The 22,038-nt window shown below is 38.9% G+C and overlaps 1 protein-coding gene across 1 annotated transcript in view; it reads left to right on the forward strand.

Moving 5' to 3' along the window:
- Positions 1 to 16,110, forward strand: part of C6 (complement C6) — a 75,667-nt gene extending 59,557 nt beyond the window's left edge. The window contains exons 14-18 of the mRNA XM_002745024.7: positions 2,599 to 2,731; positions 3,680 to 3,868; positions 7,593 to 7,683; positions 8,125 to 8,366; positions 15,343 to 16,110. Of these exons, the coding sequence (XP_002745070.5) occupies positions 2,599 to 2,731; positions 3,680 to 3,868; positions 7,593 to 7,683; positions 8,125 to 8,366; positions 15,343 to 15,524 (837 nt within the window). The 3' untranslated portion in view covers positions 15,525 to 16,110. The remainder of the gene's footprint in view (positions 1 to 2,598; positions 2,732 to 3,679; positions 3,869 to 7,592; positions 7,684 to 8,124; positions 8,367 to 15,342) is intronic.
- Positions 16,111 to 22,038: the final 5,928 nt, after the last annotated feature.

Raw genomic sequence — 22,038 nt, forward strand, 5'->3', positions numbered from 1 at the left:
GAAAGGTCCATAGCTACTATGCTCCCAGGTAATACTGATGCTGCTGGTTTAGAAGCCATGCTTTGGGAACCAATTCTTTTGAACAACAGTCAGCAATCTATGGCCCAAAGCCCAAATTTGACCTACCACTTAAAAGAAATAAAGTTTTATTTTGATTGGAACACAGCCACATTCCTATGTTTACATATCATCTATGGCTACTTTCATACAATAATGGCAGAGGTGAGTAATCTCAACAGTCACCATATGGCCTATAACTGACTATCCAGGCCACTTGTAGAGAAAGCTTGCTGGTCCCTGCCCTAGAACATTATCCTTAAAATCACATATTGGCAGATCCAGATACCAAAATAACTTTTAATCTATTTATGCCAGCTGCATACAAAGACCATTAAAATTATTGACATTCTCATTTTAAAAACACACGAAGGCTTTCAACAGTGATTCATTATCCTTCTAACTCATTTTATAAGGTTAGATTATATATTCCCATTTTCATGGATAAATTCATTTCTTATTTTACTTTGCTCTTTACCAAATGCCTGGTTTCTGTCTGGCAATAGTTTTCACTCAAATGTAATAAAATTTTAATTTTTCCTATTAAGCACCTTCTGGAATTTCTAGTGGCAAAATGTCCCTTGTATAGATTCAAATAGAAGCAGACATGCCTAATTCCAGGCCACAGCAATGATGTTATTGCACAAAAGTATATTTATTTAATGAGTAACCCACAAGTCCAACCTCAGTAGGCAAGTGACAGGGACTTTTGGCAAGGTTTTCTGTTTCGTCAGTCTATCAGATGTACTTGCCTAAGTTTGATTATTGCAACATATATGTTACAGATTAAAATAAGAAATACAAACGAAATTTTAAGGCAATAATTTATTTCAGAAGAAATGTAAGAAAAAATGTGCAGCCTTTGAATAAAATATGCAAATCATGAGTCCATTTCCCTTGGAAACAAAGCATACCAGTAAACTGAATAAATAATATGTCTTACATATAAAGCAAACTTTATATGTAAGGATATATAACAGTAGGATAGTAGTTCTGCATCCAGATAATTAAGAATCTTCTAGGAGACAAGTTTAACTGTATGACCAAGTAACAACATAAGCCAACAATTGAGCTTTCACTGTTCTCAAAGTTCCCAATTTCAATTCTCAGAGAACAACTTCCTAGTCAATTCCTGGTACTCTTATCCCTCTCAGTAAAGGAAAATTGTATTACATTACTAGCTCCTTAAGAAGGATAATGCTTTGTATTATTTCAGCAAAGAATTAAAGCCTGGCTGTGCCAAGATTTATGAGACAGAGATCTGGTTGTGGAGATGCCACTAAAGGGTCAGGGTGGGTTGATAAACATGGTAAGTACCATAAAAATAGGACTTTGCATGAGTTTCCCTCAGAACTGGAAGGACGGTGTGCCTCATGAAACAAGGGAAGTCAAAGATTTTTGCAAAGGACATTCTATTTGAGCTGGGACTTGAGGGAAGGAAAGAAAGAAGGTGTTGATGATACAGGGAACAGCCAAGTGGAGGCATGAAAGAGAAGTTTATGTTCAAAGAATGGCAGGGTTTTGTTTTGCTAGAGCATAGGTTTTATGGGAGGAAATGGCTGGTGAGGGTGGTAAAATAAGTTAAAACAAATTATTCCAAACTAAGAAGTATAAGACCCACTTTACCTTGAAAATTTTAGTGAAACCCCTCCCCACACCAACATGATGACAGTTGTACAATCCATTCATTAATTGGGAAAATATATAATGACCAATGGGTTACTAGGAATTAGTAACATTTCTAAATGATCTGCACTCAGTCACAATAGCAACTGAGTGTTTGCTTTATATGTAAGACATATTATTTACTCAGTTTATAGTGACTACATGGTGAGTACATGGTTTTTCTATTCTAGCAAGAGTAGAACATCCCATATATAAAGTTTTCTGGTTTCTTCTTTTTTTTTTTTTTTTTTTTTTTGGTGTTTTGTTTGTTTGCTTTTTGGTTTTTGTTTTGAGACAGGGTTTTACTCTGTCGCCCTCATGCTGAAGTACAGTGGCACAATCATGGCTCTCCACAGCCTCAATCTTCTGGGATCAAGTAATCCTCCCACTTCAGCCTCCCAAGTAGCTGGGACCACAGGCACATGTCACCACTTCTGGCTAACTTTTTGTATTTTTGTGGAGACAGGGTTTTGCTATGTTTACCCAGCTGGTCTCGAACTCCTGGACTCAAGTGATCCACCTGCCTCAGCCTCTCAAAGTATTGGGATTATAGGCATGAGCCACCACTCCCAGCAGGGGAGCAAGTTTTCAACTAAACAAACAAATAAATAAAACCCTAATCAATTTAGGGAGATGGATTAGAAGAATGACCAGTTATAAAGTTGCCCTGGTAAGAAACAATAAATACCATGAAGAAACACAATGATGGCAACGGGAAGGAGAGAACTTCAACAGGGTTTTTGGAAGTAGAAATTGAGAGGACTCAATGGCTAAGGAGATCCAGAAGTGAAGGATATAAAGGATCAGTGTGACCCTAAAGAGCGTAGAGAGTGTTATTCATAGCATTAATAATTTCTGGTTTCTGTTTTAATGTAGAATGAAAAGAAACTATACTCGGTTGGAGAAGACGCTGAAATTTCATGCCTTACTGGCTTTGAAACTGTTGGATACCAGTACTTCAGATGCTTACCAGATGGGACCTGGAGACAAGGGGATGTGGAATGCCAACGTGAGAACCGGGCAAACCATTTTGCTTGACTGCTTTACAGAATGAATGTGCCCAATATAGAAACAGTAAAATCACACTCTTAGATCAATACATTTTACTAGTTTTTAGTAATTCTAGTGAAAGATTTTGTGAAGCAGAAAATAAATAGAAGGGCCCGTTTGCTGAAACTGGATTTCCAGATATCTCCACATTTCCATGTTCCTGCTCCTACATATTACTGTCACACACACAGGACTGTGAAGTATGCACTTCAAAAGAAATCCAGGAAATCTGCAAAATATATCTAACCACAGACATCTGCCTTGCCCAATGTTAAAATTAACACAAATTGTTGAGTTGCAAAATGATATTTACAGTCTTTATGTATCAGAAATGGGATTGTGTGTAAGATGTCGTTTTCTCCAAGACACTACTCCTTGGAGCATGTTCACATTCTTTGCTGAGAAAAAGTGAATGAGCTGTAAGCTCTGCACATATCTGTGCTAGAGTAAAGTAAACAATGAGATTCAAACAAGGCTTGAATGAGGACTCCAAAGACTTATTGTGGGACACCATGAAGCTGAGTTGAGACCAGTGTGAATTAGAATGCCCCGCCTCTGCATCACTCACAGTGTGGTAACTTGCACTAGGAGAAATCCACTAGGGCTAAGAGAAAATTCTTGAAAGGAAAAGGTCCCAATGATTTCATAAAAGTTTGATGTGTGTGGACCCAGGTCTTTAGCAAGGGAACCTCCGATAATGAAACCGAAGGGAATTTTTCAATGAAATGTCTGAGGGAAAACCTGGGATTCTTATCCCCCAGGTTTTCTGATCAAAAGATGGTACCAAAGCTGAACAAATACAGTGAATTTCATCAAAATCACTTCTTCACTTGCATAAAATTTGCCTATATTTGTTGTTTTTTTTTTCCGTGCCACTAAACACATCTGAAATGTTGCTCTCCTGCAGGGACAGAGTGCATCAAGCCAGTTGTGCAGGAAGTCCTGACAATTACACCATTTCAGAGATTGTATAGAGTTGGTGAATCCATTGAGCTAACTTGCCCCAAAGGCTTTGTTGTTGCTGGGCCATCAAGATACACATGCTGGGGGAATTCCTGGACACCACCCATTTCAAACTCACTCACCTGTGAAAAAGGTGAGTAGCAGCTCAGTGTTCTGGGGTCTGATAAGGTGGTGCACCCTGAGATTGGTAGTATGGCCTCTATATCCATGCTATTTCTTAAGTACAGAAAGGCTAAATAAGACACAAGTTTAGACAGTGCGGGTCAAACAGGAATTATGCAACAGCTCTGCTAATTTCCCAAGCTCTTTGCCATCCTGCCTCCTTTATTCTCTTCTGGGGTTTTATAATATGTAAAAGAAAGGGGGGAAGTTAACCTTTCGAATAACCTTAAATAACATTATCCATAAAGAGAGCTCATAGGAATTAAAGAGAACTTCGTGTAAGTCTTGTGTCTCAGTTTCACTAGACTCCTGATGATAATGATAAATTACAAGGAACATAAGTGTCAGTGGAATGAATGTATGTGGAAGCCATAGACTTCAGAAAGTTAAGATCTTTTGGACACCATAGGCAGTATCCTCTTCATAGAGCACATGTATATGACACACACATGCATGCATGTGCACACATGTGCCCTTAGGTAAGAAATGAAAATTATAAACCAAACTGAGAAATAGGAAATGTTCCACAGCTAAAGGAAATAAGTAGCCTATTTCATATACTTTCTCTCCAATAATATTGACAGAAAGACCAATGAGGGTAGTCACAGGGAAAGACAATCATCAATAAAACTGGACACTGTGAGGTAAAGACATATTCAGACAGGGAAACATTATTAGTTCTTTCGATGTGAAAAAGTTCTGCTTCATGAAGATGTGAGATGCTACACAGTTACTTTTTTCCTTCCTACAAGAAATGGACACATCCAGTAGCCTTCAGAGGATCTTCTTGCCCTAAGCACTTTACTAAGTGGAGTATTGTTGCTCAGGTGCTGGGCAGTGTAGGCAGCTGAGTCCCAGCACTGCTTCAACCTGAGTCTGATTGGAAGAGCAAATTCCTTGCATAAGATCATTGACGATTGCAAACCTGTAGTGATAGAGCAAGCCTCTGTGCCACTTGATAGCTGATTGATTCTCTTTGGAAACAATGTATACCTTGCTGCTCCTCCCTGGCCTAAATGTAGAATTACAAAGGGCAAAGAGGCACACAAAACCAATCCCACCTCAATATAAACCATAGTAGCTAAAGCCTAACCAGAACTACAGGTCTCCACATTCATAAAGGTTCTGGGCCAAGTTTTACCAGATAGAATGGGGGTAATGGAAGGAAATGAAAACAGTTGTGAATAAGAAAACCTAGACATTTTTTATATCTTTATTTTTGCTTCTAACATGAACCACTTTTCCTTATCAAATCTACTTCATAGGCTGAGGAGAAAGTGTGAGCTGAGCCTCCAATTCTGCCTTGACAATTAACTTGCTCACAGGGTCATTTTGGTTCTGGGGATGCCTGAATGTCAGATCCGGATCAAAAAAAAAATTGTTTCATTCAATAGACTCAGGAGTTTGGCTCCAGGTCCAGGTTCTCTAGGTGGGCCTCAATATGAGCAAAGAAACAAAGGTTCCCTCTTTCATAAATATACTCCCAGTTTCACTCCCTCTATTTTCATCCCCCTCCCTCATCTACATGCTATTCAGGTCCTCATCTTAGTTCAAGCATCATTTCCTCATGGATCCTTCCTTACTCTTCCCAATTGGGGTCTTTATGGTTATGGAGGCTCCTAAAACCATGTTCCTTTTCTTCAGAATACTTGTCTCAGGCCTTAATTATAAATCCATTATTATAAGTATTTGATAAATATGTTTTCTCTTTCATTTTTCCTCTCTTCTCCTTTCCTGTTCTCTCCTCTACCTTCTTCCTTCCATCCTTTCTTTTTTCCCCACCATAATATCCTAGTTCCTAGAATGTCATGCAGGGATTAATACCTACATTTAGAAGCTGCATTTCTCCCTTGATTCTTTTAGGAAAATCTGACTTTCAAGTCATTCACATCCATATTGTTAAATCTAATGGACATTTTTTTCCTTATCTTCTTTGACCTCTCAGCAACCTTCAGCAATGTTGACCTTCTGCACATATGTTCTTTCCTCAGCTTCATATTCTTGTTTAGCTCCAACATCTCTTGCTGTTGCCCTCTATTTTTGGCAGGCTCCTGCCAGTGCTTAGACACTAATCACTGGAGTTTCCCAAGTCTTGGCTCTGTCCCCTTGCCTCACACAGCATTATCCTACTGAAGAATCTTAACCACGTGCATAGCTTCAGTGATTCCCCCATAGACTAATAACAGATTTAAATCTTTAGCACAGACTTTGCCACTGAGATTTAGACATGGATATCCAAATTCCTATATATCTACATTGTTTGGATGCCTTAAAGATACCATAAATTCAACATGTACAGAGGAGAACTCTTAAGTCATCACCCTTCCTTCCTAAAACTAAGCATTTTCTAATATTTTCTATTTCAGGTAAGGCACCAATGTATATTCTTTTATTCAAATCAGAAACCCAAGAAACATATAATTGACAGCTCTAATAACTTACCCATAATATATAATATCACTTGTTTTACCTGCTAGATGTGTCTCAAGTTTATCCACTTCTCTCCATTTCCACCTCTGGAATTTTGGTCCAAATTATCATCCTCTTTCACCTAAACTACCACAATCACCTCATAGATTATCTCCCTGGGGCCCCATTGACCACCATGCCTCTTCAAATCCATTCTCTGCACAGAAGCCAGAATTAATTTCTTTTTCAAAATCCAGGGCTGATTTTGTCACATGATTCCCTGCTTAAAACATCAGAGACTGTCTACTATTTATAAAATGAAGACCAAAACCCTTCAAAGACCCTGTTAGCCCCATGCACAGCCTACCACACAGCCCACTTCTCTGGCCACATCTTGTTCCATACTCTTGTTTTCAGTACTTCAGCCACACTGGATTCTTTCAATTTCAGGAAACTCACATGCTGCCTCCCTTTTGAACATTTCCATTCCTTATGTTTCCTCTGCATTGAACAGCCTCACTTTTCTTTCTTCATTTTGCCTTTCCTAATCTTTCTAGCTACGTCAATTTTTTACTATATGCTTCTCTTTAATAGCACCAAGAACAGCAACAATTCTTTTTTTTTAACTGCATTTTAGGTTTTGAGGTACATGTGAAGAACATGCAAGATAGTTGCATAGGTACACATGTGGCAATGTGATTTGCTGCCTTCCTCCTCTTGACCTATATCTGGCATTTCTCCCCATGCTATCTCTCCCCAACTCCCCACCCCCTGCTGTCCCTCCCCTATTTACCCCAACAGACCCCAGTGTGTCGTGCTCCCCTCCCTGTGTCCATGTGTTCTGAACAGCAACAATTCTACATGTATATTAGTGTGCTCATTTGGTTAATGTCTATCTGTATCCACAAGACTATAAGCTTGGTGAGCACAGGATCTGGGTCAGTCTATGCTCAGTCTCCTCTCTCCAGAACCTTACAGAGTGCTGGGAATATGATTCATACTCGATAATATTTGAAAAACAAATGAAAAAAAGTTTCCACAGTTCCATTTTCTTTAGTTATCTGAACATAATAGCAATTTTAGATTGGAAAATGACACCTCGTGTGCACTGGAAAGGACCTTTCAGGTGGAATATTTAATGACAACATATTTAGAGAAGCCAAAATGAATGCTCTAACTCCAAGAGATAAACAGGAATCTTTTTGCCACCGCCTCTTCTCTGGATTCAAGCTCAACACTTAGAATCCATGCTTGCACTTCTTTTCTTCTTTTTCCTTTTGTTTCAGATATTCTGACAAAATTAAAAGGCCACTGTCAGCCTGGACAGAAACAGTCAGGATCTGAATGCATTTGCATGTCTCCAGAAGAAGACTGCAGGTAAGAGATACCCTACAGACTGTGTCTGGATATTGGGAAAACCAGTCTAGTGTAACCAGCTTGATGGAAGAGCTGAGCTTCTTGAAGCACAGACATGAAATAAATGAATTTTCCACATAACTGATATTTCTGTGCTCTGCCGAATTCTTCCTTCCCCATTGGGTAGCAAGTTTTTTAATTCTCAGCCCAGTTCCCTAAGTTTGTATGGCTTTGTTTATTAAAATAATCTAATTTTGGTTATAAAGAATTAATTTCTGCACACTTAAACACTTTAAATTCAGTTATATCAACACCTTTATTTTCCTCCCACTCAGCCCAGAGCTTGGAGCAGGGTGGGGAAAACAGGCAAAAGAAAACTTGTAGTTAACATACTACATTGGTTACGTGCTCCTGTATTTTTCTGGTCTTCATAAGAAATGCTTGCTTTCCTCTCTTGTGCAGCCATTATTCAGAAGATCTTTGTGTGTTTGACACAGACTCTAATGATTACTTTACTTCACCCGCTTGTAAGTTTCTGGCTGAGAAGTGTTTACATAATCAGCAACTCCATTTTCTACATATTGGTTCCTGTCAAGAAGGCCGCCAGTTGGAATGGGGTCTTGAAAGGGCAAGATTTTCATTCAATAGCACAAAGAAAGAATCCTGTGGCTATGATACCTGCTATGACTGGGAAACATGTTCAGGTAAGTTCCACTGGTGATCATACTAAATGTTCTCACTTAACCTTCATCTCAGCTTATTTGCATTTATACATCATCTTTCTTAAAAATAAGCTATCCTTAATCAAAAATAATTCCTTTTCATTATAAAAATAATCATAAAATGATTTAAACAGAAAGGAAAACCATAATCACCCAGAAGTAGAAATAACTACTGTAGTAATGTGGATATATATCTTTCCAATCTTTGTGCATATTTGGAAATATCTTTTCTCTGTGCATAATCAGTACCACCTAGTTATGCATTTGGAAATATTACTACAGTAATGTGGATGTATCTTTTTCCAATCTTTTCTCTGTGCATAATCAGTACCATCCTGAGGCCCCAGTGGGAAGAACACCTGATCTCATGCTTCAGGCATCCCTCCCAGTCCCAACTTTGGAGGGTCTTCACCAGAAGTATCTAAGTTTTCTTCTGGTGGTTGGGACTGTCTGGGACCAATAGTGCTGTCCAGGTAGGTCTGGATTTTGCAATGCCAAAGCATCTTCCTTAAATTTCTTTAAGTCCTCTTTCAGTGCCTGGGATAAGCAAAGGCTGACAATACTTTTCAAGTAGGACACCCTGAGCCCAGAGAGTGTCCCACATAAACCCAGGCACTGTTACATTTTCCGACTCTCTACTACTTCTGCTCCCCACCATGCATGGGGTCAGCCAGATGCCCCAAATAGCTCTGGGGCTCATGCCTGTGGAGTCATCTCTGGCCCAGGGCTAGACCCTCATTCTCAGAAAACAGCTTGGTGAACAAATTGCTTCTGCTAGCCAGCAGGGCATTCGTGCTCAAGAACAACTTGAAATTAGAAAAATAGTATGATACTGACACATTAATTTGGGGTGACTGCAATTGTTTATAGGCAAGCACCCCATAAAAAATGTTATCCCTGGGACTCAAACATTTCAGGAGTGGCCTTGCATATGATGCAATTTAAAAATATAAAATGGATCGTACTCTACATGTTATTCTGTATATTACTGGCTTTCACTTACTATGTCATGAAACTAATTTCATGTCAACATATATTATTCTGCCACATAATTCTCAATGTCTGCGAAAGTCTATATGGGTATTCTGATTTATTTAATCAATCTTTGGTTGGGCATTTAAATTGTCTCCTGCATTTTGCTATCATTAATAGTGCCTTCATATATAAATCTGACACAAATCAATCTGTGACCTAAGATTACTTCTTTTGGATATAGCCTAGAAAAGGAAATTTCTAGGTAAATATTATTTTAAAATTATTTATTGATATAATATATTGGATCCCTATCCAGAAATGTTTTGCCATATTATATTTCACTCTAGGACGTATAATAAAGACTGCACTCCCACACTCTCAGCAAACCTTGGCATTATCATTCCTTTGTATCTCTGTCAATTTGATACTTAAGGAGTTGCATTTTATTTCTATTTTCCCTAAGTTTACTGGCCATAGACATTACATTTGTGAATTGTTTAGAGGCAGGGACTTCAGAGCAGTACTTTTGCTCCAAGATCAAGTTTAACCCTGAAATAGCCCAACTAAGCTTTATATATTTTACAAAAGATGGATTGGAGATTACAACATAACAGGACCCAAATAGTTAGAGATGTTTCCTTTATGGAACATTTTCCAAAAAGGCATCTTAAATTGGGGAATAAAGTATGCAAAAGAATCTTTGCTGAAACCACCTTACTTTTGCAAAAGAAAGATAAAAACCATGTATGTTCCCCTTGAGTAATTTTGACTTTGTAGCCCAGTGATCTTCAGCTCAGTCCTGGAAAGAGGAGAGGTCTTATTACTCAAAACCAGCTCTCCTGATCCATGTAAAGTTGATTATCAAGATTCAGCTCCCTTGACAGGCCACAAGATTGAAATTAGAGAGAGGGTAGACACAGCTGGCATCTGAAGGTGATAACTCAGGAGGCCAGTATCTGGGGTTTTCAACCTTCATGCCATGTCTGAACAAGGCAGTTCCACATAAGATACAGCAGACCAGGCCCTGATACGTATGTTGCTTGCTTCTAATAACTATTAAATAATCTTTTAGACAAAAACTCTACTTTTTAATGCTTGACCAACACCAGTACCCAACTGACGTCTCTCTTGCAAACAATAATTGTGGTAGAAAAGTGCTGAAAGTATTATACAGCATCATTTTCAATTTAAATATAAACTTTTTCTCTGAGAAATATAGTGTAAGAACATTATTGTCAAAAATACATAAAGAAAATAAAAGAAATTTGGTCAGCACGGAAGGTAAGAACTGGTCCCTGACTGTACTGTAGTAGATAGGTCAGGCATTTGGGGCTGTATTTAGTGTTACCTTCCATTCTTCCTTATTTATCATAGAGAAGCAGTCTCTTCTATTGCAAAGAATTTATTTTTTTTTTTGCTATTTTCCCACAAATTATTCTTTTCAAATCTGCCTGAGTGAAAAATAATCAAGTCCACAATTTCATCAAAATGCCTTTACTACTGATACCCCTTGGCTGTACATATATCTACATCCTCACGTACTTGAGGAGTCCGAGTTTGTTTTTAAAAAGTACTAACTATGACTACTTAACCAATATCATTCAAAATGCTTTGGTTAGTCAAACTAACACATGAACATTTCTTAATAGAATACTTATCTCGGCAATTTAAAATATTTTTTGTTCTGCACACAATCAGGAAACTCAAAGCATTTTTTTCTCCTAACATATGATTTGCCTCTGCTAGCTTTCTTTAATTGGTGAGCAAAAGTAAATGCCACAGAGGGTTCTGTTTGGATTAGCACCATAGAAAAGTATCAGTGATAGCATTTATGAAGACAGAGAAAGCTAAAAGCGTATTTTATACTCAGGCCACTCATGGCAAGTTGGAATATTAGTAATTTTCAGTTCAATTGAACATCACTTTGATTAAACTGTGTTCTTGATTACATTGTGTTCTTAGCTACTCTTTTCCGTCTCTATCTACAATGAAATTTTTTAAAAGTTTAAAATAGAACTTCAAAGTAATATGAAGGTCACTATTCAAAAGTTACAACATGAATGAAATTCCCCTGAAAGCCTATTTTATCAATATTAAGTATTTGATCTGAATTTCAGAAATATCTACCACCAATCAACAGGAAGGGGAAATTTGTTCAGCCAACATCCATTTAGCAGTCAATGTGGAAGTCACTATTCAAGGCATGATGAGGGTTTTTAAATGAGGGACTCTTTTTACCCCTCAAATTGTTAAGGAGTAACATTAGAAAATAATTACATGAATCGCTTTAGTACAAGGCAGAATGTGATAAGAGCTATAAGAGAGAGAAATATCTTCCTGTCTGGAAAGGTTTCTTAAGTATAGAAGCATGAGAACTGAATGTTAAAGAATGAATTCGTGGAGGTGGTGGGAAGGGCTTTCTGGTGTTGGGAGGCTGAAAATTTAAGCATGGGTATAGTATATACCATGGGTGTAATATATAATGCTCTTTGCCTGATCAAAGAGCATTTAAATTATACCCATACTAAAAGAGTAGTGACTATGGCCCTTCCAAAACCCTAAGGAACTGATTTCCTAACCAGACGTGGAACAGTCACCTGTCTTTCGCCAAACTCCATCCCTTCCAACAATGGGCAAGAACATTCTTTCCAACAATGAATGACAATTTTCCCTAGCTGTTTGACAGAGAGCATAGTAAGGAAATAAATGGTTTTTCATAAAATGTTTCCTACCAATGGCAAGATGCCCAGGCATGTGGTGCATATGAGTATCTCCCTATTTCCTTTCCCTATTTTTTCCCTTCAGTTGAGATAGATGGGAAAGAATTAATGTCTGCCTAAAATAAGCAGTTAATTCATTACCTCATTCCTGATACTCATGTGACTTTGGTATTTTGGCAATATGAATTATTCCAGATCCATTAAATAAATTTATTTTTTGTATACTTATACCTGTACCCAGAATTCAGAATTTGAAATCAGTTGATCCTGAGAATTAACTGAGTACCTTGTTAAGAGCTGAATAGAACACACAGACGGATGAGCTACACTGCTCTCCAAAAAAGCACTTAACAATTGTCTTGGGGAAAAGACATATGAATAGCTCACTAATAAGAATTTTTTTTAAAAGTCAGATATGGTACTGACAAGTTAACACCGCTGAAGTAAAGATCTGCTTTAGTTCAGCCATCATGGAAAGCAGTGTGGCGATTCCTCAAAGAACTTAGAACAGAATTCTTTCAAAAACTTAAAACATAATTACCATTTGACCCAGCAATCCCATTACTGAGCATATACCCAAAGGAAGATAAATCATTCTATCATAGAGACACATACACGTATTTTATTATAGATTAGCAAAGACAGACTTAACCTAAATACCTATCAACAATAAACTGAATTTAAAAAAATGTGAAAACGTGATACAAATACATCATGAAATATTATGCAGACATAAAAAATATAAGATTATGTCCTTTGCAGCAACATCGATGGAGCTGGAAGCCATTATCTTAATCAAACTATTATAAGAACAGAAAACCAAATACCACATGTTCTTTCTTATAAGCATGAGCTAAACAATGAGAACATATGGACACAAAGAAAGGAACAATAGACACCAGGACCTACTTGAGGGAGGAGGGTGGGAGGAGGAAGAGGATTACAAAACTACCTGTCAGGCACTATGCTTATTATCTGGGTGATTAAATAATCTGTACACCAAACCCTTATGACATGCAATTTTTTTTTTTTTGAGACAGAGTCTCACTCTGTTGCCAGGCGCCAGGCTCAAGTGCAGTGGCACGACAGCTCACTGCAAACTCCACCTCCTGGGTTCAAGCAATTCTCCTGCCTCAGCCTCCCGAGTAGCTGGGACTACAGGCGCACCCCACCACACCCAGCTAATTTTTGTATTTTTAGTAGAGACAGGGTTTCACCATGTTGGCCAGGATGGTCTCGATCCCTTGACGTTGTGATTCGCCCGCCTCAGCCTCCCAAAGTGCTGGGATTACAGGCGTGAGCCACCACGCCCGGTTCATGACATGCAATTTACCTATATAACAAAGTTACATATGTATCCCTGAACCTAAAAGAAAAGGAAAAAAAAAGAAAATCTGGTCAAACATTGTGGGTCACACGTATAATCCCACGACTTTGGGACACCAAGGCAGAAGAATCCATTGAGCCCAGTAGTTTGAGACTAGCCTGGACAACATAATGAGACCTTGTCTCTACAAACAATAATAGATTAGCTAAGCGTGGTTGGGTACCCCTGCAGTCCCAGCTACTTGGGTAGCTAAGGGGAAGATCTCTTGAGCCCAGGAATTCGAGGGTGCAGTAAGCCATGATGTGGACACTGCACCCCAGCCTGGGAGACAGAGCATGACCCTTTCTCAAAAAAAGAAAAGATCAAAAGATTTGAGTATGGGTATGTTGCTATGAAATGCTTCATTGAGGAGGTAAGACTTACAGAAACTGGACATGTGGGGAGAAGTGGGAAACAGCACATCAGTCTGGCAAAAAAAGGCAGATGGCATGGGGGAAAGGACAAAAACTAGAACACATTTGGGGTCTTGTTGGAAAAACAGAGAGTTAATCTACTTGAAATGAAGAAAGTTAAAAAGATAATGTTGGAAATGGAAGTTGAGGCCAAACTGTGGAGGACCTTGACCTTTGACTAAACATTAATATATAATAAATGAGCCTATAAACCTTTGTTTAAAATTAATTTAATATACTCGGCTTTGGTAACTTTATCACTAAATGATTGTTTTAAACCTGTTTCATGAACATAAGACTTAAATGAATTATGAAGTGTTTCCATGATTCCAAAAGCAGGCCTCATAGGAGAATCACCCAATTTAACTATTAAAAATACAGATTCCCAGGTATAACTCAATAATATTCTTTTTTTTTTTTTTTTTTTTTTGAGGTGGAGTCTCAATCTGTAGCTCAGGCTGGAGTGCAGTGGTGCCTTCTCAGCTCAGTGCAACCTCCAGAGGGTCCCAGTTCAAGCAGTTCTCCTACCTCAGCCTCCCAAGTAGCTAAGATTAAAGCTACTTGGAGCCACCATGCCCAGCTAATTTTTGTATTTTTTAGTAGGGACAGGGTTTCACCATGTTGGCCAGTCTGGTCTTGAACTCCTGACCTTGTGATCCACCTGCCTCGGCCTCCCAAAGTGCTGGGATTACAGGCATGAGCCACCATGCCCGGCCCCCAATAATATTCTTGAAAGAAAGAAACAAATATGATATAGACATAGTTATAGATATTGTTAAAGAGCTCAGTACTGTGAGTCATGTATTATTTAAATCCTGCTTCTACCATTTACGAATTGTGTAGCAATGGGCAAAGGGTTCAACTTCTCTGAGCTCAGTTTTCTCTTATGTAGAATTAGTATGATAGCCTAGTTCATATGTTTGTTGTAAGGGTTCAACGAAGTAAAGCATGCAAAGTGCTTGGCATATTGTGTGGCCTCACAGTACACACTCTTCAAATGATAACTATAAATGTACTTAGGCAATGCCAATGATTGAGAAAAAAACAGAAAGGACAAGCTGAAGAAAATGGAGAAATGGATTGATAGGACCAGTGCCTGATTGAATGTAGGCAGTGAGTGAGAGGGAGGTGCCAGAGATAGTTCAAATCCTCTCATTGGATGTGGACAGTGAGACAGGGGTAAGTGCCAGAAATAGGCCAGCTCTTTAACCTTACTGGCTTACTAGTGCCCTCTAGTCTCTTACACACAGATCTCGCTATTCAATCACAGTTGGGTCTTTGGGGTCATTGCCTTTGGTGGGATGTTTTGTCGTTTTGTTTTGTTTTTAATTCCTATTTTCTAGCTTTCCCATTCACTGGAGAAAGCTTTAGACTAAACTTAATTTAACACCGTCAAGGAGCTTGACACTCTAGGGATGAGTTAGGCAAAACCAAACCCTAATGTACTGTGGTGAGTCACACTGTCTCTCTCTCTCTCATTGCAGCCTCCGCTTCCAAATGTGTCTGCCTGTTGCCCCCACAGTGCTTCAAGGGAGGAAGCCAACTCTACTGTGTCAAAGTGGCATCATCAACGAGTGAGAAAACGTTGAACATCTGTGAAGTGGGAGCTATAAGATGTGCAGACAGGAAGGTGGAAATACTGCATCCTGGAAAGTGTTTGGCCTAGCACAATTACCTCTAGACCCAGCACAATTAACAGATTTACCATCCAGAAGAAACAACCTCTACAAATGAGAATTCTTGTACAAACAGCAGACTGGCATGCTCAAAGTTACTGACAAAAATTGTTTTGTGTTAGTTTGAGATCATTATTCTCCCCGGCCTCTTCTGTTTGGCATGTCTTATTCAGTTCCAGTTCATGACACCCTGTAGCATACCTCTAGATACCAACTTCCACAGCAGTCTGGTAAATTCTCCTGTTCACATTGCACAAAAATAATGCGACTCCTGAGGCCCTTAAGAAGCCTGTGACATTAAGCATTTTCACAGTTAGAAATAAGAATAAAACCATAATTTTCTTCAATAAATCAATAAACAGAAATCTTTAGAACCTCTAAAACACATTCTTGAAACCCAACTTTCATGTCTTCATTAAGCAAACAATTTGATTATGTATACAGGATGTCAAGTACTGACCCAAAGTCCTGAGAACTCAGCAAAGAATAAAACACCCAAAAGCCTTTGCCTTCATGAAGTATACATTCATCCAGGGGGAGACATACACACAGTGAAATAAACAGGTAAAATATGCAGCATGTTTTATGGTGATCATTGTTTTGGAGAAAATACAGCAGGGAAGGGTGAGTCCCATTTTTAATTATCAACTTATGCAAGGAAGTATTCCATAACAATAAACATCACTGTAAGGATGATTGAACTCCAGTGGAAATTAGAGTAGTTAAGAATAAACTTCTGGAGTTCTATTCTCTCCAAAGGTAGACAAGAGATTCTCTTTGCCTCAACTAAAGTGCATTATAAAGTTTTAGGGTGAAGTGTGTGATGGATGGAAAACTGTCAGAGAATTTTGAAGGAATGGTTTTTTCAGGTCAGTCATTTCTTTTCATTAGACCATATAAAGCAGAAACCAGTTTATTAGAGAGGCTAGGGTATCAATTTAAATTGGAGAAGAGAGGCATCTTTGGAGCAGCAGTCAAATAACAGGTGCATTAGAATCACTGAGAGGGTGTGTATGTTCAGATAGATGCCTGGAACCACCCCAATTTCTAACTCAGTAGTTCTGGGGTGCGGCCTGAGAATGTTTCTAACAACATTCCAGGTACTGCTGATGATCATTAGGCCATCACATTTTAAGCACACCGAATTTAGATACAGAGTCATCACACAGCTAATCCTGATTAAGTAATTGATCTCAAAACCATAGCCAACCTCCAAACAGGTGAGTGGAAGCAGATTCTCTTTCAGCAAAACTCATGGGGATCCCCACCTCTTGGAAGAAGGCTGTGAGCCACAGCCACCCACAAACCCCCTCCCTAGACCTTATACATGCAGCTCCTGCTCCAACTCATTAATCATAGGATGTCTGCAAAATCTAACATATATCATAATGTTAAAGAAGAAAAATGGGGAATGAAAACACCTATAAACTCATTTTCCTGGTGTAACAGAGGTTGATTCTGACCTTTTCCTTTCCCAGGAGTCAGTAACCCATCTCTTTCCCAGTCATACCACCCTACTCCCTTCTCACTGTGAGTGGTACAGGCCACTCCTGTAAACATAAGCCTTCAGCACATCCTAGACACCAGCTAAGGGCAAGGAGGTATTAAATACTCCCACATCCTAAGGAGAGCCACTGACAATTGAATCAAGAAACTTTCCCCAAGATTGAATTGGCTCTGTTCAACCCAACTCTCATGTGAGCCCTACAACTTTCCAGGCTATAAAATGGGACTAGATAAGTAGGGAAGGGAGTCATGGGAATCTGCAGCCACAGGAATGCGGAGTTGAGAGTGGGAGTCCTGTTCTTCCCCTAAGTCCATTCTCTCCCTTTGGTGAGGAGGCGGAGGATGCTGAAAATGTCTACTGAAGCCAGGCAACCAAAGACCCAAGACAAGTTGTAGGGTGTGATGAAACCACCTTTGCTGAAATTCTAACAGGGAGGAAATTTTGTCTGTAAGAGAGATCTGATTTAACCAACCCCTACCTTACCTTTAGCCTTCAAACTACTCTTAATTATTCCTGAGCTTGGGCCAAGCTAACTTTGGGAGACAAACATTTAATTTATAGTTTAAATGATAATAGCCCCTCCTCCAAACTCAATGGCCTTTATAAAACTAATGAGAGACCACCACACTAGAAGGATGAGAGGAACCTGAATTCTGCTAAGGTGTAGACATACATGATTACCCACACATTATTCCAAACCCACAAGAAGTGCAACTTCCCCCAGTTACTCCTGCAAATAACATCACTATTGTAGAACATAAGATTGGCTTTTTGAGATATCTTTTCAGGTTTTTTGCATATGATGACCAATGACTCCACCTGGATCTGCCAACAGCTCCTGCAGCCCCACCCACAAGTGACTCAGTGAGCAAGAGGACCATTTCCCACACTCCTATAATTGCACTCCCAACCAATCAGCAGCAGTACCCATTGCCTAGCCACCCTCCTTCTTCCCCTCAACTATCTTTGAAAAACCCTGGCCTTTAAATTTTTAGAGACTGATTTGAGTAATAATAAAACTCAGGCCTCTCATTCAGCTGGCTCTGTCTGAATTAAGCTTCTCTATTGCAATCCCCTGTCTTGATAAATCAGCTCTCTCTGGGCAGTGGGCAAAATGAACTCATTGGGCAGATCCATTGGAGTTACCTACACTGTGGATAGATATATGGTGGTGCCCTAGCTGGCTGGATGCTGTGGAATCATAGCTGCCACTGGCAAGGTTTAAGAGCTAAGACCACTTACTGCCTAGCAAGTGCTGAAGGCAAGATGCTTACAAGAGTGGTCTGCCCCTTTCTCATAGTTGCAGCCTGACTGGGGAGAATATGGATACAGCCCTTTTCTCCATCTGCATCCCATGGCACAGGGAAGTAATGGAAACTTGGTGGCTCCCATGGAGCACAGGGAAGAGGAAAAGCCAGCACCGGGACTGGAGGGAAGAAGGAGATGGAATGAAAATCAGATATAAGATAGGGACTTAAACTGGACCAACTTTCAAAAAACAGAAACTGACTAGAAATCTGTCTTATCCGTGCCAGAGCTAAGAAGGAGAACAGAATTTGGCAGACCCTATTGAAAGCAGGAGCTGCCATAACAAAGCCAAACAAACAGAAACTTTTTGTCTCACAATTCTGGTGGCTAGAAGTCTGAAACCAAGATGTTGGCAGGGCCATGCTCCCTCTGATACGTGTAAAAGAGAATTCTTTCTTGCCTCTTCCAGCTTCTGGTGTTTGCCAGCAATTTTTGGCATTCCTTGGCTTATAGATGCATCACTGCAATTTCTGCCTTCATCACCACGTGGCCCTTTATTGTCTTCCTTCTGTCAATGTCTGCCCAAAAGTTCCCTTGTCTTATAAGGATGCCAATCTTGTTAAATTAGGCCTATGCTAAATGAGGCAGGAGAGTAGGGTCTGGAGATAAGGAACATGAGGCTGATTCACAATTCATGCTGACTTCCTAGAACTAAAGCAAATAGAAACACTTCAGCTATGACAGGAAATATCCTCTCCATTTACCTAAGGCATCCACTGAGTAAATGATTTTGTAACTTTACTTCACCCTCTTCATTTCCATAGGGCATACACCAAGTAACAAATGGAATCCTCTAGAGGGTATTTAAACCCCAGAAAATTCTGTAATGGGGATCCTGAGCCCCTATCTAGGGCCTGCCCCCACCCAGTGGAGGTACTTGTAATTTCAATACATCTCTGCTTTTGCTACTTCATTCTTTCCTTGTTTTGTTTATGCATTTTGTCCAATTCTTTGTTCAAGACACCTAGAACCTGGACACTCTCCACCAGTAACATAAAGACCTCATCTTAACTTGATTACATCAACAAAGACTCTATTTTTAAATAAGGTCACATTCCCAGGTACTGGGGTCAGAGCTTCACCACAGATTTTCAGTGGACAAAACCCACAAAACTGTGATTGGAAAAACATATTTTCTATTTGCAGCCCATGGAATAATCAAAGAGTCATACAGGCTATTACATTCATATTGTTTAATTAAAATCAGTCACCTTGGCTATAAAGTATTTTATTCTTTATTTGTAGCAATCTTCCTTTCTAATGGTGATTACTTGGTCGTTTTACCACTTCAGCTACTTTTGTTTCAAAGAATTTTTTGAGTGCGCTAATCCATTAAAGTTTGCATTAGGCTGATTTGCATACCATTTACCAGTTGGATTTTTACACTCAGATACTGAGATAGCAATTTAGTACAGTAAGTGTTAAGAGCTAGCGATAAAATTATCAACATGAAGCAGCGAACAAAACTGAAACAAATTAAATACCTGGAATTTGAACATGTATCTCCAATTCTGTCCTAAAAGATTGAATAAATTCCAGATCTAAGGTAAACGCTTTATCTCTTTGGCTATTAGAGATGAATTCTAAGTCTTTATGCTGGCAGCTTAAGTAACTGAAAATCAATTCAAGTCTTTGTAAAATATGGATTTGAATTGTTGACGGTTCTGCAATACACTGACAAAATAAGTGAAACCCCAGCTTGAAGAATGTAATGAACAGGCATGTTATATATTTCTGATGTCCCGGAAGCAAAGACACAAAACAGTTCTAAGACTATGATTTTACAATTCTACTCCTCTGTTTATGAGACATTCAAGCTTAATGAAAAGTTGCCACTTTGGGGCAGTCTTCAACAAAGCTCACTAAATTTTAGAATATGTTATTGTTTTTTCTCTTTCTAACAGAGTCTTCAACTCCTACAATCCACACTTTTTAGTTTAAAATATTGAGCTCCTCTGTTATTTCCAAAAAAGCACCTATAATCTACACCTAAACCACATTCCTTCCCAAAATCTAATTCTGAGTAACAAGAATCTGACAGATCATGATGTTTCTGGTTGGTGTTGGGTATGAAACTACCCTGATTTAACACTCCACAGTCAATATTAGGCAGATCAACCAGACAGAAAATTAACAAGTATATCCAGGGCGTGAACTCAGACCTGGAACAAACAAACCTGATAGACATTTACAGACCTCTCCACCCCAAATCCACAGAATATACTTTCTTCTCAGCACCACATCACACCTACTCTAAAATTGACCACATAATTGGAAGTAAAGCACTCCTCAGCAAATGCAAAACAACTGAAATCATAACAAACAGTCTCTCAGACCATAGTGCAATCAAGTTAGAACTCAGAATTCAGAAACTAACCCAGAACCACACAGCTTCATGGAAACCGAACAACTGGCTCTTGAATGTTGATTGGATAAACAAGGAAATGAAGGCAGAAATAAAGAAGTTCTTCGAAACCAACGAGAACGAAGACACAACATGCCAGAATCCCTGGGACACATTTAAAGCAGTCTCTAGAGGAAAATATATAGCAATAAGTGCCCACATGAGAAGAGTGGACAGAACCAAAATTGACACCCCATCGTCAAAATTGAAAGAGCTAGAGGACAAAGATAAAAAAACTCAAAATCTAGCAGAAGACAAGAAATAACTAAGATCAGAGCTGAACTGAAGGAGGTAGAGACACGAAAAATCCTTCAAAAAAATCAATAAATCCAAGAACTGGTTTTTTTAAAAGATCAACAAAATAGACCACTAGCCAGACTGATAAAAAAGAAAAGAGAGAACAACCAAATAGATGAGATAAAAAACGATAAAGGGGAAATCACCACAGATTCCACAGGAATTCAAACCATCATCAAAGAATATTACAAACAACTCTATGCACATAAACTAGTAAACCTGGAAGAAATGGATAAATTCCTAGACACCTGTGTCCTCCCAAGCCTAAACCAGGAGGAAGCCAAAACTATGAATAGACCAATAACAAGGTCTGAAGTCGCGACAGCAATTAAGAGCCTACAACACAAAAAAAGCCCAAGTCCAGATGGGTTCACAGCCGAATTCTACTAGACACACAAAGAGGAGCTGGTACCATTCCTTCTGAAACTATTCCAAATAATCCAAAAAGAGGGAATCCTTCCCAAATCATTTTATGAGACCAACATCATCCTGGTACCAAAACCCGGCAAAGATCCAACAAGAAAAGAAAACTTCAGGCCAATATCCATGATGAACATAGATGCAAAAATCTTCAATAAAATACTGGCAAGCCAACTGCAACAGCACATCAAAAAGCTTGTCCATCATGATCAAGTAGGATTCATCCCAGGGATGCAAGGCTGGTTCAACATACACAAGTCTATAAACGTAATTCACCACATAAACAGAACCAAAAACAAAAACCACATGATTATCTCAATTGACGCAGAGAAGGCATTCGACAAAATTCAACAGCCCTTTATGCTAAAAACCCTCAATAAACTCAATAAACTGTCTTGCATGTTCTGCACATGTACCCCAAAACCTAAAATGCAATAAAAAATAAAATTAAAAAATTAAAAAAGAAAAAAGAAACTACCCTGAAGCTTAATTAACTGGATTCTAAATGGCTGGCTCTCTCCAGGGTCACCTTCATTCTTCTGGACATCATGTGTGGAATCAATGAGGC

The sequence above is a fragment of the Callithrix jacchus genome, chromosome 2, assembly GCF_049354715.1.
Source record: "Callithrix jacchus isolate 240 chromosome 2, calJac240_pri, whole genome shotgun sequence".
NCBI lineage: Eukaryota > Metazoa > Chordata > Mammalia > Primates > Cebidae > Callithrix > Callithrix jacchus.